The 23,008-nt window shown below is 44.6% G+C and overlaps 1 protein-coding gene across 9 annotated transcripts in view; it reads right to left on the bottom strand.

Moving 5' to 3' along the window:
* Positions 1 to 1,446: 1,446 nt before the first annotated feature.
* ITSN1 (intersectin 1) overlaps positions 1,447 to 23,008 on the bottom strand; it is a 222,775-nt gene continuing 201,213 nt past the window's right edge. For 8 of the 9 annotated variants that reach the window (XM_073361581.2, XM_073361520.2, XM_073361526.2 and 5 more), the window contains 10 exons: positions 22,771 to 22,877; positions 20,889 to 21,072; positions 19,101 to 19,199; positions 16,582 to 16,749; positions 8,622 to 8,834; positions 7,969 to 8,090; positions 5,845 to 5,927; positions 5,658 to 5,741; positions 5,013 to 5,186; positions 1,447 to 3,616 (listed from right to left, as the gene is read on the bottom strand). In XM_073361581.2, the coding sequence (XP_073217682.1) occupies positions 3,468 to 3,616; positions 5,013 to 5,186; positions 5,658 to 5,741; positions 5,845 to 5,927; positions 7,969 to 8,090; positions 8,622 to 8,834; positions 16,582 to 16,749; positions 19,101 to 19,199; positions 20,889 to 21,072; positions 22,771 to 22,877 (1,383 nt within the window). In that variant the 3' untranslated portion in view covers positions 1,447 to 3,467. The remainder of the gene's footprint in view (positions 3,617 to 5,012; positions 5,187 to 5,657; positions 5,742 to 5,844; positions 5,928 to 7,968; positions 8,091 to 8,621; positions 8,835 to 16,581; positions 16,750 to 19,100; positions 19,200 to 20,888; positions 21,073 to 22,770; positions 22,878 to 23,008) is intronic. The other variant, XM_073361573.2, reaches the window with a different exon arrangement.

The raw sequence follows: 23,008 nt of genomic DNA on the forward strand, positions 1-23,008 counted from the left end.
CCTGCCTCTTGAAACAATGGAAGATATATGCAAAGACAGAAGCCATTTTTGGTGTCTATCACTAGACCAACACATGGGAACAGAGCTCTTGCAAGCTGAGGAAGATGCATCTTGCAATCCAGGGTGGTGGGTTGAAGTCTCTGGAGACTAAACATAGGTGACAGACCTGCTTGGGCAAAGATTTTTCAACTAGGAAGACAAATTAAGCCAGCATCTTATACTTCTTTGTAAGGTCCTGACTGAGGGAGAGTCAGCCATGGCTGGAAGAAGAAAGATTTTGTGTGAGTGTCTCTGTCTCCCTGTGTGTCTCTGTGTCTGAAGCCATCTTGAGCAAAGCCTGTACCTTGCCAGGTTGTTTTAGACTTTTAGATGTGTTTTCACTTTTATTTGCTTGTAACAATTTCTAACTTTATTTCTTGTACTTGAACTTACTTAAAATCCTCTTTTGTTTATCAACTTGTTTCACCATTAATCCAAACCAGCAATGCTGTGTTTGAATTAAAGTGAACGTTAACTCCAATTAACGTAGCAAGTGGTTTGGGATTGTCTCTTTAAAGGAAAAAGCGGACTCTATTATTCCTCTGAATGTTGCAGGAGAGGGCTGAACATTTCAGAGCATGTTGACTCTGCTGGCTGGCTGTTGGATTCAAAGTGGCTGAATCACAGCTGTATATCGCACAAAGGGCATGCTGGCTGCGTGCGTGTCTCTCAGGCTGGGAGCCAAAAGTAGCAGAAGCATTTTGGGGAACTCAGGGTTATAATATAAGCAGTGACACAATCTCTCACTGGTCTGAACTGCAACCCAGAGCATGACAGGGAGAGAAAAAGAAAAGGGATATCTCGATGCACAGTAAGGGAACTTGGTAACCTTGATGCACAGGGATTTAGGATTAGGTTCTTGTAGCCCATGTGATTAAGGGAGAGAGGTGTTGGTGAACCCCCATGCTTCACCCCATCATCATCTTTATATGTCTCCAATTTGCATTAATATGGATTAGACGCACACATCCCTGTGCCTCAAGGTTAGGCTATTGTTTGAGACAAGTGATATTAGCCAGACAAGCTCTCAGACCTGTTACAATTACAAAATAAGATGTGATCGGCCATGTTAGAGATTAGGGCTGGCATTTTCATAGAAACCTATAGAAGTTAAGTGTCCAACTCCTACTGAATTTCAACAGAATTTGAGTACCTCCCTTAGGGTCCTTTCAAAATCATAGCTTAGATTTTTCTTTAAACCCAAGATGTTCCAATTTTGTCACAGGAATTCATGCTGGGTGACAAGAGCCCTTTAAAAGTGACCTTGCAAGTGTAACTACTTTGTAAACCATGAATTAGAACATTGAACTTATTTACAGCTGGTGAGTAAAATTAGGACAGCAGTAAAAAGGTTAGAACAATGACATTTAATGTTACTCCATTAATAGATTTTATCACTTTTTTTCCTACCACAACAATGTGTATTTTCATATACATTATATTTAATAAAATGTACTGATATGGAAATAGGAAACCATGGGTTTAGTTCTATTTACAGATTTTAATTGAAACATTTTTCTTAACAACATTGAAAAATAGAAACTTAAAGTTCTTTTAATTGTGTTTTCAGCCAGTTAGTGGTAAACAAATGCATGCCTTGAAGTTAAACTTCCTCTAAAACTTGGTCAGTTGACAGTTTCTAACTAAAGTGTGTATCTCTGTTTTGTTCAAAAAATACATACGAATGTCTGTCATTTCTGATACAAAATTCTACATTATCGTCAATAAATAAATAATAAAGAGATTTTTAAAAGTATGAAATGTAAACTTCATTGTCCTTCCAACATACAGGATTTTGCTTTTCAATTTCTTGAAACATTACAGTGGTCTTGAAGGAAATTATAACACACAGACATTTCCCAGCACAGTTTACACTTATTACCATACTGTATCTAGCTATCCATTATGAAGATATCCTAATTTCCTAATGGAAATCATGAAGACTTGTAGTGCTCTCCAGAGAACACCATCTATACAGGAAAGGTGGGAACTAGTACCAAAACGACATGCAAAGAACATCAAAACCTACCAACAAGCTCCACAAGAACATTAACATGCCAATGAAGGGGTTGACAGCTCATTCTGAAATAAAGTCATTACAAAAATACCAGTTTATGCATGATACCTAGGTAATGAACAAAAGGACTCTAAGCAGAACAATGATGGACTTTACTCTCTTATGGGGCTCTATTGTCCTTGGAGGTCCCAACTCAGAAAAGCAATTGAACATATGCTTAAAGTAAATGGGACTTAAGCACATATGTAAAGTTAGGTTCTTTGCTGAACAGGGAAGGTTTGCTGAATTAGGGCCTATATATGTGTGGGGAATTGTGTGTGTCAATCTCTGCCCTGCCCCCAAGATGACAACAAGACCCCTTTTACTTTGGGGTCACTCTGCACAATCACAAACAAAGATTTTTTATTTTTTGGTCACATCTAATATAGCCAACAAACTCGGAATGAACCCGGTTTGCAATGAACGCCTTTTGTGAGCTACAGTACGCTACTGTCCTGATTTCAAAACCAAGATGTCAAATATGTTTAGGCACAGTACAATTTCATAACCAGTCACCACTGATTGCTTTGCAAACTAGACTCTACAGGGTAGAAATTAGCTTCCTGAGCTAGAGCAGTGATTTCTTGTCAGAGCTGGTGACTTGATCATCCATCAGCTTTCACACAATTAAGCAGCAGTAGTAAAGAAGTGGTACAGTACAACATTCTATCTCCTTCACTTATTTGTTTAAACATTTACAACCCTCCAGGAAATGATGGTACTCTGTTAGGGTGAAGTTCACTGCTGTGGAGAGTGCTAGCACAAGGCTTGTGCGCTGTTTAAGTTTCTTTTAAACCTTATTTTGAGAGTGCAATAACGGTACCTTCTGTGTTTATATATATATTTATATATTTAAAAACAACAGCATTTCAAATACCACCATAACAATCCTAAAGAAAATCAGAGATCTTCTTACCTGGTAAGTGTTCATTCATGTCATGTTTATACACCACTTTGTGGGGCAATAGGCACAAAATTCCTATGGGGAAGTTTACAGAAAGCCTTCAAACATACAATCAGTGCCCTCTTCATTTAAATTAAACATTACAGTAACTGGAGTAAGTGCAACAACCTACATGGTTTGTTCACCTTTCAGCTTGGAGTACAAGTTACGACTATGTTACTTCAGAAACCCTGAAAACCATAATGAAGTTCCACACAGAGACAGAGATCTACTCCCAAAACTGGGATTAAATTTTCAGCAAGGATTATCAAGGCACATAGATTTTCCTGTTTGCTTTGATAACCCCCTTGCACATAAAGAACAAGCAGTAGTTTCATATAAAAGGAATAAGGATTTCTAGACAGACAGCTTCTGCAGACACCTATTGCAGTGAACTCAGATTAAAGTGAAACACTGGTGCATTTTCCTCTAAGGTTCATCAAACAATTGCAGATCTAGTCGGACTACAATCTCTCCTGTTGGGACTTCATGCAGGAGGAGACACTTTGTAACTGGTCCCTTTGAGCCCTGATCCTTCTTAATGTCTGCCACACGGATTTCAGTTCGGCCCAAAAAGTCTGAAACACAAAAATCAGCATATTCAGAGTGAAATACATTTTCACTTTCCACTTCATTTTCTGACAAAATGTTACTTCAAAGGCGGCACTAGCTTCCATCTGCATTGGGAATATAAGGAGAAAATATGCCCTCTTTCAACAATAGTTTAATGGCTAATATAGGTAAAGCCTTAACATCTCCTGAATCTAAAATTGGCTTTTCTAATTTGCTTTTATATTCCATCTACCCTTTTTTTTTAAATGCATACATTTAAATCAACATCAGGTAGAAGTACAAGAAACAAAAGGGATATTCAATTAAATTAAAAGGTGACAAATTCAAACCTGACAAGTGAATATTTATTCACACAACACATAATTAGACTGTGGAACTCATTGCCACAGGAACTAACTGAGGCCAAGAATTTAGCAAGTTTTTAAAATATTGGATATCTATATTGATATAAAGAATATCCAGCATTATCATGGTTATTGATGATAAAATTTTTGGAAGGAATATTAAACCTTGTGCTTCCAAGCTTAAGCCTATTTCTAACTACTAGTGATCAGGATGAGATCTAATATTGAGGGACAGATTACCCCACATCTGCCTACTGTGGGTTTCTTATACCTTCCTCTGAAGCATATAGTACTGGGCACTGCCAAAGACAGAATACTAGATGGACCACAGGTCTGATCCAGTCTGGCAATGCCTACCTTCTTGTATTACAATTCAAAAATCATACATGCCAAACAAAATACCAAAAATGTCAAACCATTGGATTGGATCATCTATATCATTCATGGGATCAGTAATTACAAGTATGTAACCCTTAAATCACAAAAAGAAATGAAGGCAACAGTTGTGAAAGGGGAGAACAACATATCATCCAGGTGAAATATTATTTTAGTGTTAAATCCACCTCAGTTCAGTGAAAAGGGGCCAGCACCAGGACAATGCATCACTTAAGGGTATGTCAGCATGCAGCTGTGCCACTGTAATGCCATAGCTTTAAACATGCCCTTGGGTAGGCATACACATGCTAGCTTTTGTCTAGCTAGCTCAGCTAAACACAGCCGTGAAGACACAGCAGCCCAGACCCCAGTACGGGTTAAGATTGCGAGTGTGTACCCCAGTGTTCCAGGCAGGCTTGTTCCCTTCTGTGCTGAAGCCCATGCTACTGTGTCTTCCCTGCTATTTTTAGCTGTGCTGTGCTAGCCAGATTAAAGCAAGTCTGGGTATGTGCAATCACAGCTTTAACTGCACTGTAGACATACCTTAAGAGGCAAGTCAGAGCTATAAACTGAGCGCTTCTGTGCTGTTAAATGTTTACATCAGCACTCAGTTAACTCCTAATAAATTGAAAGGTGGGGAGAAGGGACAATATCACCAGAAGTGTAGCAGCTTCATACTTACCGTCTGGGGAGAACTGATCCCTCTCAAACACGGTTATGCAGAGTACATCCTGCTCCAGATCTTTGATAAAGAATTGGCAGTTAGAGTTCCATTTAGGGTTGAGAGTGTCCTGCATAGTCTTGGTGATGTGACACTGAGAGCCCATTGTCACCTCACAGTATGGGTTACTCTTTCCTGAAAGTAATAAAGCACATGCAGGGGTGTGATCACATTTTGATGGGCATGGATTTAACATCCATCTAAATACCCTCTACCTTCCATTACCATCTAATTAGGAAAAGGCTGCTGGGCTGCCACCACTTTAACGAACAAAGAGCATCTCTGGGGGCCCGTCTTGAGATGCAGAGCCCTGTGGGCCCGTCCAGAGCACCCTCAGCTCCTCATGATTTCAGCACCCTGCGGGATTGAGTCTTGTGTGAGTGACACTAAGAAAGCTTGTAAAAAAATACTTAAATACATGACGACTGCCCAAGTTTTGTTGTCCTGCAAGTAACCATTTCTGTGAATATTAGGTTCATTAAAACCGCTTCGCTTCACATCATCTCCATTTTGGGCCTACATTTTCTTTAGCGTTAGACAGACAAGAACATCCAGGGGAAGCATCCTTCTTATAACACACACTAGGAAAACTGGTAAGGTCCTTACCATGTGACCTGCAGGGTTTTAGCTCAATGCCTTCCACAATGTTCACCATCAACCTTCCAATGCCTGTTGCCCTTTGGGAGCGAACTGTGGAGGGGTGCGAGGGGAGAGGAATGACAAAATTCATTAGTATGCCCCTGGCTTTTGACATTTCCATGAAAGACTACAGGCATCGTATTCCACACTGTACCTAAGTAGGCCTTTTCCCTCTTCTTCTTCTCAGTCTCTATGTAAAGTTCAGAAGCAGCTTTAATTTTCTGAACCCAGGCAGTCCTTCAGAAGGAAAGAGACAAAAAGTTACCCCACAGCATTATGCTTACTATTTTATTTATCTTTAGCACACAAAAATAAAGATAGTCCCTGCTCCAGAGCCCTCACAATCTACAGGTCTGGGCCTGTACTGGTATATGCTAGATTGGAACCCTGCACCTGTGAGTCATTGTGACTCTGCAGAGGTGTAAAGGTCTATACGTAAAAAGGCCTAAGAGGCAGAATCACAATGGCCAGGACACAGTGGGAAATCAAGAGGTGGGGATAACTTTTTCCTCCCATTCCTCCTGCATTACTACAATAAACTAACTGGGCATTACACAATGTCTGGGGGCCAGAGGCTCAGGCAGTGTAAATCAGTGGAGCTCTACTGACTTCACTGGTGGTTCGCTGTGTTATGCCAGCTGAAAAACTGGCCCGTGGAGGTTTTAGAAGGGATGTGAATGAGGAGAAGATAGTGGCTTTGTAAACCAGGACGGGGAGGGTCATTTCACTCACTTAGCTTGGAAAAATGCACAGAGAAAAGAGTGGGAAGAAAGAAACCGAGAGAGCATCAAGGCTGGTGTTATGAGCAGAGTTCAGGAGCAGTAACATGCTATCTAAGAAAGTCTGAGGTGTAGGCAAATGGGGGCCCCATGCATGCATCAAGTGTAGAATTTAGCCTTAGGTTTTGCAGTTCTAAATATTTACAAGCAAAGATTAAATTGCTGGCCAAATTCATCACTTACTGAAGCTAATGCAGTATTTAAGTCGCTGTTAATAAAAACCCAAACCTCTAGGTGTCAGTGATCTTAAGTGTTAAAATGTTTATTTCTGCATCATCTATACAGTGCAAAATCACATTCAGATTTGGTAGAAAATATATTCAGAGTGCTGAGATATCGGCTGGCTGCACTAACCACTCCAGTACAGAATAGGCAACTGTTGTGACAGATCACTATGTGAAACATGGGGCCTGATCCCCAACTAGTGTAAACTGGTGTTGTTATATTAAAGTTAATCCAGCTAGGTCAATTTTCATCGCTGAGGATCTGGCCCACTCCGTTAATTTATGGTATGGAAATGGAGATACAGAAAACACCCAGGAGAACTACTGTGATCCTGCCACGGTATGGACTTTTACGAACAATTTTTAAGCCTAGAAATCACAATTCTATATCATGTAGTTCCTGTCTGTTCTCCCTCCTAGGAGGTCCCCCTCTGAGTTCCATGAGTCCCTCATTTGCCTCCCCTTTCTCTCCCACTCCCCTTCCTGCAGAGGTACTGTCCTGTGGCAACAGAGAAGGGATGTGCATTGCTCCTCTGAAGTCCTGCTCACTGCAACTCCGTGCATTCACCAGAGCTGTTTTCTAGAGAGTGAGGTCAGGTATCCACTCCTCCCACGGCCCAAGTGTGACTGCTCCACAACGCCCCCAGCTTGGGCCGCCAGGGAGCGAAGGATGTTTTACCCAGGTTTATATGCATTAAAATCTGTACAGATGATGCCTTTGCAAGCAAGGATCATACTGAGCCTGTACTCAGCACCACACCACACCACCTCTTGTCTTATTGCCTCATCAGCTTCTGCAGGACTGAGGCTTTCACTTTTTCACAAAAGTTACTTTTCGAGTCCTTATGTTTTTACAGAAAACATTCCAAGTGTGACCTGGCGCAATGGTGTCTTCTTAGGTTTGCAGAGACAGACTGACTAAAGCAAAAAGTATCAGGAGAGGTGGAACCGCCCTCACTTGTCTCACTTCATCGGTTAACTCGGAAGCGGAATGATGTCAGATTGAGTTTTCCCTTTGTTAACCATTTCCCCAGTGGTCTGGGTCACGTTAGAGAAGGGTACATCACTTTTTTATTTGAGTCCCATTTTCAAGTCATTATAATTACCGCAGCATTCACCATACTAAGTGCAGGGAATATTACAGACACCTGAGTAATGTGACCTACTTGCAAAGACGTGTATGAAGATTTTCATGGTGATTGTTGTGTGTACATACACATGAACATATACATCAAAATCTTTACAGTCAGCCGTGAGGAGGCTGCAGTGACTTACCTTTCATTTATGCTTTCCGCACGAAGTGTGTAGACTCTATCGATGTGGGAGATGTGGAAGATGGGCTCATCTCCAGAAGGGTCTGTGGGTAATTTTACTAGTACCTCATTTAGAAAAATGGGCTGTGAAATATTAGGCAAAGCTAGAGTAATACAGCACTATATCTGAACACAGTGGAATGCTCAACACAATACAGACTGTTTTTGTTTGTGCCCAGAATATCCCTTCTCACCCCCCGCTTTTTAAACTCCCTTCTTCAAAGGGCTTGTGTCTCATTCACCCTTTCTCTTGCCAAAGACAAGTGACAGACAGACAGATCCTGTGAATGCTTCTACTTGAGTCACAGAGTTCTTTCAAAGTTCTCCCTTCCTGCAAGCAGCACACTGCCCTCTGCATCACTTCCCTCTTTCTGTAGCTGGAATACTTGAAGTCAGCTAATAGGGTGCTCAAAAGTGCCTTCTTTCATACAGATCAAGCTTACAGCCTGTCCAGCACCAGCACCACAGGACTGGAGTCCCAAGTGTACTTGACAGCCTCTTTCTTTCTTATACAGCACCAGACAGTGCCATTGTCCACACTTCCAAGTGGGGAACCACCACCTTCCTGAACTGTTAAAACACCAACAGCTTGGCTGCCATAAAAGCAATACTTACAGTTTTATACATTTTATACTGCAGATTCGATTTGGGGCTGAAGACCTTGTCTGTACCAGAGGAACCAAGAGGCTTTATGATCTGAGTTAGCAGGAGGAAATCATTGAACAGAAAACCATACAGTTCCTTGTTGCTCTTGGCTTTGTAGAGTTTCCCACTGTGCAGAAACTTGCGTGGTCCCAAGCAGTTTGTAACAGAATTAAAGACGAGTTGCTGAGAAAAGAAGAAGAAGAACAATGCAATGTACAAGATCAAACCATTGAGGCTTCCCTGGAAGAGATCAAATACAGGTTTGAGTTCTGACATTTGCTTCACTTCATTTCACAGGGATGATGGGTAATGTCTCAGTCTCACAGTACGAGCAGCACAAGGCATAGAAAGATGATAGAAAAATAACTATTAATTTGAGGATAGGTCCATCAATGGCTATTAGCCAGGATGGGCAGGGATGGTGTCCCTAGCCTCTGTTTGCCAGAAGCTGGGAATGGGCAACAGGGGATGGATCACTTGATAATTACCTGTTCTGTTTATGCCCTCTGGGGCACCTGGCATTGGCCACTTTCGGCAGACAGGATACTGGGCTAGATAGACCTTTGGTCTGACCTAGTATGGCCGCTCTTCTGTTGATCTGGGGCTCTTCAGTCTGACCAGGCCAGCACATCATGAGGGCAAGGAAGACAAAAGCACTTGGGCCTCTTTTTTATCTTTCCTGCTGCATACTGGTATCTATGTGGGGGAGGGAACAAAGCTGATGGCTCTTTCCTGATTGGTGGTTGTAACGCAGATGGAGTCAATGGACCTCCCTATTGGCTGATCCATCACCACAGCAGCTGTAAGATTTAGCATGTGTGTGTGTTGCGGGAGGGGGGCAGCTGGCATATGGTCTTGCTCCTGTGTTTGGATTTCGCTGTCTAATTCATACTCGGGCTTCTGGATAACCACGGTGCTTCTTCTTTTTGTGTCCATGATGCTTGGTTTAGCAGGTTATCTGCTAGTCAGTGGCTATGGAGAGGAGTTTGGATTAATTGCACATTATCCACTAGCTCTTATAAAAAACTGTTACTCACCTTCTCATAACTGTTGTTCTTCAAGATGTGTGGCTCACATCCATGCAGATTAGGTGTGTGCATGCTGTGTGCACGGTCATTGGAAAGTTTTCCCTTAGCAGCTCCTGTTGGGTCAGCTATGTAGCCTCCTGGAGTGGCGCCTTCATGGCACTCAATATATGACCCTGCTGACCCGACCCCCCTTCAGTTCCTTCTTTCTGGTTAATCCGACAGAGGGAAAGGCGGGTGGGTTTGGAATGGACATGAGCAACACATCTCAAAGAACAACAGTTATGAGAAGGTGAGTAACCATTTTTTATTCTTTGAGTGATGGCTCATATTGATTCCAGTTAGGTGACTCCCAAGTTCCACCCCGGAGGTGAGGTTTGAGTTAAGGAATAGCTGATTGGAGCACCACTCTTCCAAAAGCTGCATCATCTCTGGCATGCTGGACGATGGCATAATGCGAGGTGAATGTATGCACTGAGGACCAAGTTGCTGCCCTGCAGATTTCTCGTATCAGGACCTGGGCCAGGAACACTGCTGCTGAGGCTTGTGCCCTTGTGGAATGTGCCTTAATAGCCAGAGCTGGGACCTTGGTAAGCTCGTAACAAGTGCGGATGTAGGCTGTAATCCAGGAAGATATTCTTTGACATGAGACTGGGGGACCTTTCATCCGGTCTGCCGCCACCACCACGAATAGTTGGTTCGACTTCCTGAATGGCTTTGTGCGCTCAATGTAGAATGCTAGCGCCTGCCGAACATCCAATGAGTGTAGCCTCTGCTCTTGGGTACTGGTGTGAGGCTTAGGATAAAAGATGTGTAGAAAAATGTCTTGCCTAGTATGGAATTTTGACACTACCTTAGGAAGAAACACTGGATGAAGTCTTAGTTGCACCTTGTCCTTGTGGAAGACCGTGTATGGAGGATCAGAAGTAAGGGCCTTTAACTCCGACACCCTCCTAGCTGATGTGATGGCCACCAGGAAGGCTACCTTCCACGACAGATTGAGAAGGGAGCAAGTCACCAATGGTTCGAACGGGGGCCCCATTAGTCTGGAGAGGACTAGGTTAAGGTCCCACGCAGGAACAGGCTGTCTAACCTGTGGATGTAGCTGTTCCAGACCCTTAGGAAATGTCCTACCATCGGATTAGTGAATAGAGAACACCTAGACACTCCTGGATGGAAGGCCAAGATGGCAGCAAGGTGTACTTTGATGGATGACGTTGCCAGGCCTTGTTGGTTGAGGTGCAGAAGATCCTCCAGGAGGAGTGGTATAGACACCTGGAGTGGAGGTGTATGTTGCTGGGCTCACCAGCAAGTGAACCTCTTCCACTTGGCTAGATAAGTGGCCCTGGTGGATGGTTTCCTGCTACTAAGTAGAACCTCCCTTACTGGCTCTGAGCACAGGAGCTCCATGGGGTTTAACCATGAAGCTTCTGGGCCATGAGATGGAAGGACTGGAGGTCGGGGTGGTGAAGGCGACCGTGGTCCTGAGTGATCAGATTGGGGTAGAGTGGTAACAAGATTGGGGTGTCCACTGACAGCTCCAGAAGCGTGGTGTACCAGTGTTGACAGGGCCATGCTAGGGCCAGCAGAATTACCTGCGCTTTGTTTCTACAGATCTTGAGCAGCACCTTGTGCACGAGTGGGACCGGTGGGAAGCTATACATGAGTCAGTCTCCCCAAGGTAGCAGAAATGTGTCCGTGATTCCACCCTGGCTGTGTTTCTGGAAGGAACAGAACATTGGGCACTTTCTATTGCTCCGGGTGGCAAAGAGATTGAACAGGGGAAACCCCCACCTTTGGAAGAGATAATGAAGGACATCCGGATGGATGGACCACTCATGGTTGCAGAACGATCTGCTGAGGTGGTCTGCTAGTTTGTTCTGCACTCCTAGGAGATAGGACGCCTCCAGGTGAGTGGAGTAGGCTATGCAGAACTCCCGTAGCTGGAGGGCTTCCCGACATAGCGGGGAGGAACGGGCTCCACTCTGTTTGTTGATGTAAAACATAGCAGTGGTGTTGTCTGTCATCGCTGCTACACACTGGCCTTGCACCTGGGACTGGAAAGTTTGGCATGCCAGTCGCACTGCTCTGAGCTCCCTGATATTGATATGGAGGGAGAGCTCATCCTGCGACCACAGGCCGTGTTCAGAGATCTCCCAGAGGTGCCCCCCAACCCAGAGCCGACACATCCATTATTAGGGACAAGGAGGGCTGTTGATGGGGACACCTTCACATACCATCTGAGGGTTGAGCCACCAGTGTAGGGACTCGAATATGTGTCCTGGCACCATCACTACCGAGACCAGCATGTCACATCCCGGGCGGTATACCGAGGTGAGTCACGCTTGAAGGGGCCTGAGCCTCTGGCATGCCGGACTACGGAAGTGCAGGCTGCCATGTGACCAAAGAGACTCCGGCATCCCCTTGCGGCGGCAGTTGGGTACCGCCTGAAGCTTTGGATAATGTCTGTCATGGCCTGGAATTGGGTCTCTGGCAGGAACACCCTTGCCTGCACCGAGTCCAGCACCGCTCCAATAAACTCTATTATTTGGGCCAGTGATAAGGTTGACTTGTTCACGTTGAAGAGTCGTCCCAGTCTGTTGAAAGTGGATCTGACTAAGCAGACCTGAGATTCCACTTGCTCCCTGGTATGCCCCCTGAGCAGCCAGTCGTCTAGGTATGGGTATACCTGCACCTGCCTCCTCCAGAAGAAGGCTGCTATGACTGACATGCACTTGGTGAACACTTGGGGGGCTGTCGACAGACCAAATGGGAGGACTGTGAACTGACAGTGTTTGTGGTCGACTACAAACTGCAGAAATCGTCTGTGCGCAGGCCAAATGGCTATGTGAAAGTATGCGTCTTTCATGTCAACTGCAGCGTACCAGTCTTCTGGATCCAAGGACGGGATAATAGAGCTCAGGGAGACCATGCTGAACTTCAACTTTACCATGAACTGGTTGAACTCTTGCAGGTCTAAAATGGGTCTAGACCCCCCTTTTGCTTTGGGGATTAGGAAATAGGGGGAGTAGAATCCCTTACCCCTTAGCTCCCCAGGAACCTCCACTGTCCCTATAGCGAGGAGCGACTGCACCTCCTGGATAAGAAGTTGCTCGTAAGAACGGTCCCTGAAGAAGGATGGAATTGGAGAGAATATCCCACTTCTACCATGTGAAGAACCCAGTGGTCTGATGTTATTTGGGACCAAACACAGTAGAAGTGGGACAGATGGGTCAGAAAACGGGCAAGGATCCAGTGGAGAGACAGGTGTGCTGTCCTCAGTCACACCTTCAAAAGGCCTGTTTAGAGCCTTTTGGCTCTAAGGTTTGGACTGGCCTTGGCCCTCCCATGAAGCGGGCTCAGAAGGCTTGCACCTGCCATTCCTGCCCCTTCATCTATAGAAATCCTGCCTCGGCTGAGGAGAATGTGGGCACTGTTGTTGCGGTTGGGGCTTGAAGTGCTTACGTTGGGTTGCCAGCGTGTGCATTCCCAACGACTTCATGGACTCACACCCTGGAGTCTTTCAAGCTGTGCAGCTTGGAGTGAGTCTGCTTGGAGGACAGCCCCATGCCCTCAAAGGGAAGGTCCTGCAGGGTTTGCTCCGCCTCTGGGGGTAAGCCTGGATCCCTGAAGCCGTGAGGTCCTCCTCATGGCTATACCTGAGGAAAGGGTATGGGTGGCCAAGTCCACAGAGTCTAGGGACGCCTGCAGCGAGGTCTGCACCACCACCTTCCCTTCCTTGAAAATGGCAGAGAATTTGGCCCTAGAGTCCGCAGGGATCAGCTCTTTAAACTTCAGCATGGAGGCCCATGAGTTGAAGTTATATCTGTTGAGGATAGCTTGCTGGCTAGCTATCCTCTGCTGAAGGACCCCAGTGGCATAGACCTTCCTATCGAAAAGATCCATCCTTTTTGCCTCCTTATATTTGGGGGCCAGCCCTTGCTGTCCCTACCACTCTTTCTCATTAACTGCTGAAACGACCATAGAGCATGGCTGCAGGTGTGAGAACAGATATTCGTAGCCCTTGGAAGAAACGAAGTATTTGTGTTCCACACCCCTGGTGGTCAGTGGAACTGAGGCTGGGGTCTGCCACAGAGTCTTGATGTTGTTCTGAATTGTCTTGATTAATGGCAGAGCTACCAGCGATGGATCTTCAAGAGTAAGAATGTCTATCATGCGGTCCTCGGCCTTGACCTCTTCCTCCGCTTGCAACCCCGTGTTGCGGGCAATCCGCCTCAGAAGGTCCTGATGCACCCTGTGGTCAAGGGCCTGAAGCTGAAGCCCCTGCCACAGTCTCATCAAGGGATGAAAACAAGGTGATCAGAGGTGGTACCAGGTCCTCCTGTCCCTCCAGCTCCCTGACCTCCTCTTGGTCAGTGCCTGCCCCTGTGGCAGCTACAGTCGAGGTGGATGTAGCCTGACCCTGCAGCTGGTCTTGTGCTGGATTCACCTTGGCAGCAGCCTGAGCCTGAGGGAATGGTGCCATGGGTCGATGCCGGCTGCTCTCGGAGCCAGGGATCGGTGCGGGTCCACCCTCAGTGGTGGAGAGGGGGAGTGTCGCACCGGTGCCGGAGATGCTCTTACGGAGCTCGGTGCCGGGGAGCGGTACCGCAGTAATAGCGACTGGAAGTGGTGCCGCAGATGGTGCTGAGCTGGGGACTGTGATCGCTGCATCATAGCTGGCTTGCCTCTAGACGATACTGGACATATTGGAACTGCAGGCTTGTCCCTCAGAACCGGGGGCTGTGAAGCCGTCATTTCAATTAAGTGTCTGGTGGCTTCAAAAGTGTCCAGGGTGGCAGGTGGCTCTAACTCCTCTGCCTGACACTGCCCTTGCGAAGAGTCGCTGCGTGCCAGACCCAACGGTCCCTTCTGCGGCACCGAAGTCAATGGCACCGACTCTTGTTATTTTGGCCCCGAGTCTGTTCTGCGGTGTGCCTGTGCATACCCTGACGGTCCTGTGGCTTTTGGAGCCAGTGAGAACCCCCTTTCGGTCTTCCTATGCCACTTGTGGGGTACTAGTGAAGTCAAGCAGTGCTGGGCTGCTGCTCCTGGCTGTAGTGCCGGGGAGCACAGGTGCTGAGGGTCTCTTGTACTAGAGTCCTTCCTTGGCACCGTGTCACCTACCGATGCCAGAGCAGTCTGTACGGACGTGCTCAGTGCTGAGTCCTGGCGGTCCGCAGCAGAGCAGACTCCATGAGAAGTTGCTTGAGGCGGAAATCTCACTCCTTTTTAGTTCTCGGACAAAAAGCCCTGCAAATTTTGCACCTCTCAGTCTGGTGCGCCTCCCCCAGACACTTTAAGCAAGAGTCGTGGGGGTCACTAATGAGCCCGAGGAGTGGTTAGGGATTGGGGAAAGATCCTGCTCCCAAACCTTACTATCTACTATGTAAACTAAAATGGGTAACTAGAACAACTAACTAGGGAGAAATGCTAAGGAAAGTCCTTGCTGAGCAAGTGAACTCTGTTCCAACAGCCATCATGGACAGTAAGAAGGAATTGATGGGGGGTTGGGTCAGCAGGGTCATATATTGGGCACCATGCAGGCACCACTCCAGGGGGCTCCACAGCCAACCCGATGGGAGCTGCTAAGGGAAATCTTTCCGATGACTGTGCACACGGCGTGCGCACACCTAACTGGAATCAATATGAGCAATCACTAGAAGTAGTAGTTAAGTTTCAGTTTTTCCTTTTGGTAATGTGTAACTGTTAGGCCTATTTGCACTTGTTGGCATTCTGGTGTCTCATGGTCCACCCCACCCTAAGGGGTCAGATGTTACGTATAGTGACTCCTTCCTCAGATTAGAAACAAGCCAATCTTTAGGAAGTGATGAAGGCATGACTGTGGGAGGGCCCAATCTCTCAGCACAGAAGGTGGGGTGCTCTCACCTTGATATTTGTCAGAAACTGGCTAGCTAGTCTTTTGGGTGTGCCAGGGCGGGACCGTGGGGTTAGGGGAGCAGAAGGACACCCCTTCTTCCCTACTTTCACTTGCTGTTGGGCAATAGTTCTGCTTATTAAAACTGTGACCAACTGCACCACTTTTCTTAAACTGGCCTGTGGGTCTTTCCACTGTGATGGCAGAAAAACAGCATCATGCAGCTCCCCATTTATTGTTCCTCAATGAGCTGAAATGCATCTTTTTAGTTCATAAAACAGAAGATGATTTTTCAAATTGCCAGGATGGCAAACTGTGGGGTTTGAAAATCAAGCAATATTCTCTCTGCCTCTTCTACCCTGACCAGGAATAGGGGTGCCACAACCAGAACTTTAAAAAAAGTTATTTTTATAGGACCTATAAAACCAAAATGTTTTATCATGACATCATTGAAGAGACTTTAGCATGACACCTGTAACGTACCAGTTGGTGAGGGACAAGACAAAGTGATTTCTATCTGTAAAGTTTATAAATAGATTTGGTCAACATTTTTTGAATTTTCAAAGTTTAGATGAAGTTTTATCACAAAAGATGCTTGCTCTTTTTCAACCAGCTCCATTTATAAAGCAATACAGAATAGTGTAGTAGTCTTTCATAATGGAAGGATGTATATACTGTATATGCAAGATAGCAATATTACTATTGTAAAGTACTATATAAATTGAAATTACAGTTGAACAAAATGGCAATATTTAAATCTGGCACCATTCCAAATACAGGAAACAAAAGCATTGCTTGCCAAATAGAAGAAAACAAAAGATCAATAGTGAAATGGATAGTTTGCATGAATGTAAGAGATGCCCCATGGAGGGCAAAAAAAAAAAAAAGATATGAAAGATTAAGTGATGACAATATTCTTTTCATCTTTGGATGCAATGGCATGTTCAAATCATTGTTTTGTCTTGGTTGGTGAGTAAACATGAAACACGACCATGCTATGTACTTCAATATGTGTTACAATGTTTACCTCAGACAGGCCTTCACGTTGAACGTGAGCCTGGATCCATTCCAGCCTGTCTGAATTTTCCTTCTCACGCACCCCTTCATTTACTTGGGAACACAATTCTTCCGCTTTCTCCAGAGCATGCTTCAAGTGACTGTGGTCAGGGTGATTTTCAGGAGTGTTTTCTATTATCTACAGGTAAGTAAAACAGCTTAGTAGTTTCTTTTGTTACCTTTGGCTGTAAATCCACCCATCTTGTCAGCTCTACATTTTATTTATTTTTTTTTTTTTAGCACTGGTCAAAATGTTCCAAATTTTTATGTTTTGGTTATTTTTTTCCTCAAAAGTTCAAATTTCAGTGAAAAAACTGTTGTTTTGTTTTTACAAAGAAATCATCCCATTGTGGCCAGTTCTATTGCTGATAAGACAAGTCTTTTAGCAAAATTTTTCATGAAGGCTGCTGGCTGGGCGCCCAACACTGAGGGCAGCATCGCTGCCAACAGCAGCACAGAAGTGAGGGAGGCATGGTATGGAGGGGTCCTCACTTTTGGGGCGAGCAGGAATAGCGACCTTACAAGTGGGCGACATAGGTGACCACCCATGGCACCACGGATGGCAGGGTGGTTTTCCATGGTCATCCCCCCACTGCAAGCCCAAAGCCACTTTAAGCACTTGGCCCAGAATGGAGGAGGGGCAGGGCGTTGGGCACCCTGGTTGAGGGTTCCTACCATATGCTGGGCTCCAACTGCTGGTCCTGGCTGGGCTGGTGAAGGACAGGACTTCCTCTTACCCTGCAAGGGACTCTTCTGGGTTCGGGTCAGACCCACCTCCAGGAACCTCCCCCGGCAGGAGGAAGCTCTGCGGCTGCTGGCTGAGAGCTCAGCTCTGAAGGCTGCTGCACTGCCACCAGCAGCAGTGCAGAAGTAAGGGTGGCCTGGTCTGGTATTGTCACCCTCGCTGCTGCTGGCGGTGGCGCTGCCTTCGAGCTGGGCGTCCATCCAGATCCACCGCTCTCCAGCTGCCCAGCTCTGAAGGCAGCGTAGAGGTAAAGGTGGCAATACTGCAAACTCCCTACCATAGCCTTGCAACCCCCCAAACCCTCTTTTGGGTTGAGATCCCCAGTTTGAGAAATGCTGATTTCTCCCGTGAAACCTGTTTAGTATAGAGTAAAAGTACACGAAGACCAGATTTCACAGGGGAGACCAGATTTCACGGTCCGTGACACATTTTTTCATGACCATGAATTTGGTAGGGCCCTAGAGCAGTATGTTCAGTTGTGACAGGGTGGATGAGGCTCCGAAGCCTCCTGTTGGAGGCCTCAGGGTCCTGCCACGCCCCATCCTAGAGAAGAGCAGACAAGAAATCCAAGTGTGGTTGTGGGGAAGCAGCCAATGAGAGAGGCTGCATGGAGCAGCCTATCAGGGCCCAGCAGGGCCATATAAAAGGAGCTGAAAAACACAGAGCAGCAGTCAGTTGCTGCCTGGAGCTGGAGAAGAGAGGACCATGTTCCTGGCCGGCTAAAAGAACAGCAGAACAGCTCAGTGTGGGCAGGGACCAGGGGAGCTAAGAAGGAGCTCCTGGCTGGCTGCTGGGACTGAGTAAGGACTGAGCCCGGGGAGCACCACAGGAAGGTAGTGCCCCAGGGAGGAAGCCCTGGGGGCACGCCCATACCAGGGCTGGGAGCACTTAAAGACTGAGCCTGGGGAGGGCTAGAGAGACACCAATTAAGGGGTACTGAGATAGGCCCCTGGTGCACTGTATACTCCAGAAGGGGTCTGTTCTAATTCTCATACGGATAGTGTGAGAGACTCAGCCGGAGGGCTGAATCACTGAGAAACCACCGACAAGGGTCACCAGACCTGAAAGACTGCACACCTGACCAGAACGGGGCGCTCACGAGAGGTGGGTGCCACCCCATTACATCTGGTCATATACAGAGGAGGATTCAGGGCTGCTGAAGGAATCTGACTTTTCAGGCCAAATTCAGGCCTGGTATAATGTTTCTCTCCTAGATAAGTTTTGGGCCAAATTCAGTAGTAATGGTGATGTGAGTTAGACATCAGATGAAAGTTGGACAGAAAATGGATGTAAGTTGTACAGTAATGTAACTTGCACCAATCTGGCTTCAATGGCTGTGCAAAATGAATAACTCACAAGCCCAGGGGGAGGGAAAGGCATGTACAGCAGGAAAAACAGCTAGTAAGAGAGTGTAAGACAACTCAGTCCCTCCCCACTCCTTTACTGTATACTCACCACCCAGCTTTTGCTGCTAAACCCTCCCGTTCCTTGGCATATAAATTACGCTCTTCCATCAATTATGCCAGTGTAAATACAGAATAACTCCACTGCAGTCAGCTGAGTTACTGATGATTTATCCCAGTGTAATTGAAATACAAATTTGGCCCATATTCCCCATCATACCAGATGTGTCTAGCATCTTGAGAACAGCAAGAATGGACATACATAGGGAAACTTAACTACAAATAAGCTACAAGCCAAGCAACACTAAATACAGTCCAGTATGTTTGCAAAAAAAAACGTACATTTTTAATTATTAGCGGGTATCTTGTTACCCTTTGCATAGGCTTCAGCAGAAAACTTGACAGCGGCATTCCTTTACAGCGAAGATCCATTGCTAACCTCTGAAATATGAAAGGTAAGATGTTGTTAGCCAGCTTGTTTATGACAGTGGAAGACAAGTTCCTAAAAAAAGGTAAAAGATAAAACAGTAAGTCAATAAATGAATAGCATGTGTCACATAAACCTGTTCTCAGTCAGAACAAGAAGTATAACAAACAAATTCAGAGCAATAGAATTTCTCATATTTTTACAAAATAGGGTAAAATAGGTCAGAGATAAGAACAGCTTTATGATCCCTAGAGATACCTATATTCTCAGACTGTATAAACATTCTGATTGAAGTAAGCTTCCTTCTTATGGGACAGGGCTTATGAATGACGACATTATTTATTAATGGGTTTGAATGGAAATCATCACAACATTATCTCCCATGTCATCATGTTGACCACAAAAAGACATTTCCACTATTTCTTTCTTCAAAAGAAAAAAGTGCCATACACACTGGAAATTATGTAGACTGCCTCCACAAGTAACCTGAGAAGTTTGACAGCTCAGTGAATAAAGAGATTTAACAACATTTTTCACTGATATTATATATTGAAACAATTTACTAGATAATCCATTTCATGCCCCTTCCAAAGCACCCTTGTCCCCTACAGAACATTTTCTAGTGCTTTGCCAATTCCCTTTTTAAAATACTCAAGCAATGGGGCTTTTACCTTTTCCCTCGGCAGACTACTGCGCAGCCCAATGCATTGCACTGTCAGGACATTTCCCCTGGTATTTAATCTATGTTTCCTCTTTTTTTAATGTAACTCCATTACTTTTAGTCAGATCCCCAGGTATCACACTGAATAATAATTCATCATGCAGTACTTGGAGTTTCATTCTCCAAACATTTATAGATAGCGTGTGGCCTAGTCTACACTAAAAAGCCAGGTCAACCCAGCTACTTCACTCAGGGATGTGAAAAATCCACCCCCCTGAGTGACATAGTTAAGCCAACCTAAGTCCCGGTGTAGAAAGTGCTAGCTACCGCCTCTCAGAGAGGTGGATTACCTGCAGCACTCAGGCTGTGCCACTGTAGCATTTCAAGTGTAGACAAGCGCTTATTACATTTTTCTTTCTGCTGTCTCTTAGCCATCTATTCATATGCATTTCCTGACCGTGAGCTGCTTTAGGCTATAGAATACTCTTCCAAGGAAGTGGTGGAAGCCCCATCTCTCAACATTTAAAACTAGACTGGACTAAACACTAGAAAAGTTCAAGTGGGAACAATATTACCTTAAGCAGGGAGATGGGCTGGATGTCCCACTGTAATAAGCCTTTTCTACTTCAGAGGCAGCATGATCTGATGGACAGGGCACTAGATTGAATCAAGAGGCCTGAGTTCTGCCTCTGAGCTGCTGTGTGACCTTGAGCAAAACACTATTTTTCTTTGCCTTTTTTTCTTCTCCCACCCTTTGTCCATCTTGCCCAGTCATGGCAGTTTCTTACTATGTATTTGTACAGCGCCTCGCACATTGGGGCCTTGATTTCAGCATGGCCTCTTGGTGCTACTGTAATAGTACTGACACTTTAATAATAAAAACTTCATCTTCTATGATGTTTTGACCAAATCTGGCTCCTCGATGAACATTCGGGCCTAAAGATTCTTCACTTGTCCACGGCATAGCATTGTTTTGTAAGCAGCAAAACGATTAGCTGCAGTTTGGAGGTAAGAAATTCACAGTGGTTATTTTGTCTCTTACTTTAACAAACTCCTTGAACTCTGGGACTTCATCTGTTTTCTGCTGGATTAGTGCTGCCCCATTGAGCTGGCAGCTGCAGAACCGGATGTAAGGTTGCATGTGTGGTAGCTGTGCTGTCAGAATGTCACCAATCATTTTCACTGGCATCCTCTCCCCAGACATCTTTTTACGAACACGCAGTGCTCTAGACACAAAGCAAAAGATGCTAGGCATGTTGTGTGTGTAACTGGACCATTAATGGATTGCCACTGACCCCTGAAATGAACTAGCTGATAATTCATTTTTGAAATGAAGAGGGTTACAGAACAGCAGAAGACCAGCACAGGATTTATTCCATATTGTAAAAATATACTATCATATTGGACTTTCAACCACCAGTCTGGTTTCCTTCTTGTGGTCACCAAACTGCTGTTCAAAATTAACTTGAGGCAAATCCAACTGAGAATTAATATTAAAAAAAAAGCAATGCAATTTCCTTGTTTTGTTAACCTACAATGAGACCACACCCTCTAAAACATACAGTTCTGTTCAAAGCATTTTCTTTCCTTCATCAGATCAGCCAATATGCTGGAAAGTGGTACAGTTTAATGCCTGAAAGAAACCACAAATAAAGCCAGATCCTCTACTGGTGTGAACTGGCATACAGCCACTGAAGTCCATAGAGCTAAGCTGATTTATACCAGTTAAGAATTTGGCCAAAAAATGGCTTAAATATTAAATAAAGACCACTATTTTTAAATGACTTGGACAACAATATTTTAGCATCTTAGATGCGTATCAAAAAGGAGACATATGCAGAAGGAGAAAGTCTGGCCTAATATCCATGAATCTAAAGTTTGTATCAACCATATAAAAGGTGGGACAGTTGAATTTGGGATATATGTCTTTGCATCCAAAGGCTTCTTCTGAGACTAAGTACTTCAAGAGTTTATATATTGTCACTTTAATATTTATCTGGACTAAACTTTAGTCCATGTACAGCATATGGTGTATGTACACAAGAAGCAATGCAAGTTGCTTCAGACAACATAAAAATAGTGCACATTCACTGGACTTAAATTGATTTCCAGGTTTGTCACTTAGGAGGAGAGTAATGTAAATATACTAGCATTACATTATACTGCATGCAAAACAAACTCATCATCCTGAAGTGAATAGTCGCCAAGAGATCCTCGAGGAAAACCCTTCACTGAGAAGTCCTGCATGAGTGACTTTGATGAAAGCATGTTGTTTTGAGTCTTGCACAATTGGAGCATAACCACCCACTACCATCAGCAAACTCTGAGCAGTGGACCAAGTGAGAAATAAGAAGGATGTTAGATTTAAATGAAACTGCCATTTTTATTGCCAGTATTTACATGAGTATTTATGAATATCAATGAGGGTGAAATGTGGCCAGGTCTACCAGCAAACACAGATTTTCTTGATGAAAATAGTTGATGTCTCAATTCTGCAAAGCAGTTAAGCATGTGCTTAAGTACATCTTTATTTAGCACATCACTTAAGCATGTGCTTAAAGTAAAGTATAAGCTTAGGTGTTTGCTGAATTGGAGCCTGAAGCTGAAAGTCTCCCTTGTGGGCTAAAATGAAATTCTTTTCACAAATTTGCTCCAGGGGAATTTTTCCTCTTTGGCACCGAACTTTGACCATTTTCACAGCACAACAGATTTATTTATTTAGGCAGTAAAATGATACTTTTTCACCTATGAAATATGAACAAACTACTTGATTTTCTCAAAAAAGAATTCAAAGCAATAATATTATATGTTTTGATTTTTTGCAACCTGCTGCTGTTTTCACTGGTAGCAAATATGATTTTCACACAATGAAATAATTAAGAGGGGGTGGGAAAGGTCAATTATTTTATAGAAAAGCAACTTACTTCAGTAGTTTGATATTGCACATAATCAGCTCCTTCCAATTAACAAAAATCATAGCAACCTCTTTTTCTGTTAGCAGCTCAGACTCCATCAGTGGTTTCTGGAAGATCTACAGATGCGGAAAATGAAGCAATTTAGAAAGTGTAGTGTTAAATCTGTTCAAAGTGACTAAGCTTCTTGTTCATAATCTCCATGTAGAGGTCTGCATACTTAATACAACAACATTTAATCTTCATTAGA

Source organism: Lepidochelys kempii, chromosome 1 (assembly GCF_965140285.1).
Source record: "Lepidochelys kempii isolate rLepKem1 chromosome 1, rLepKem1.hap1, whole genome shotgun sequence".
NCBI lineage: Eukaryota > Metazoa > Chordata > Testudines > Cheloniidae > Lepidochelys > Lepidochelys kempii.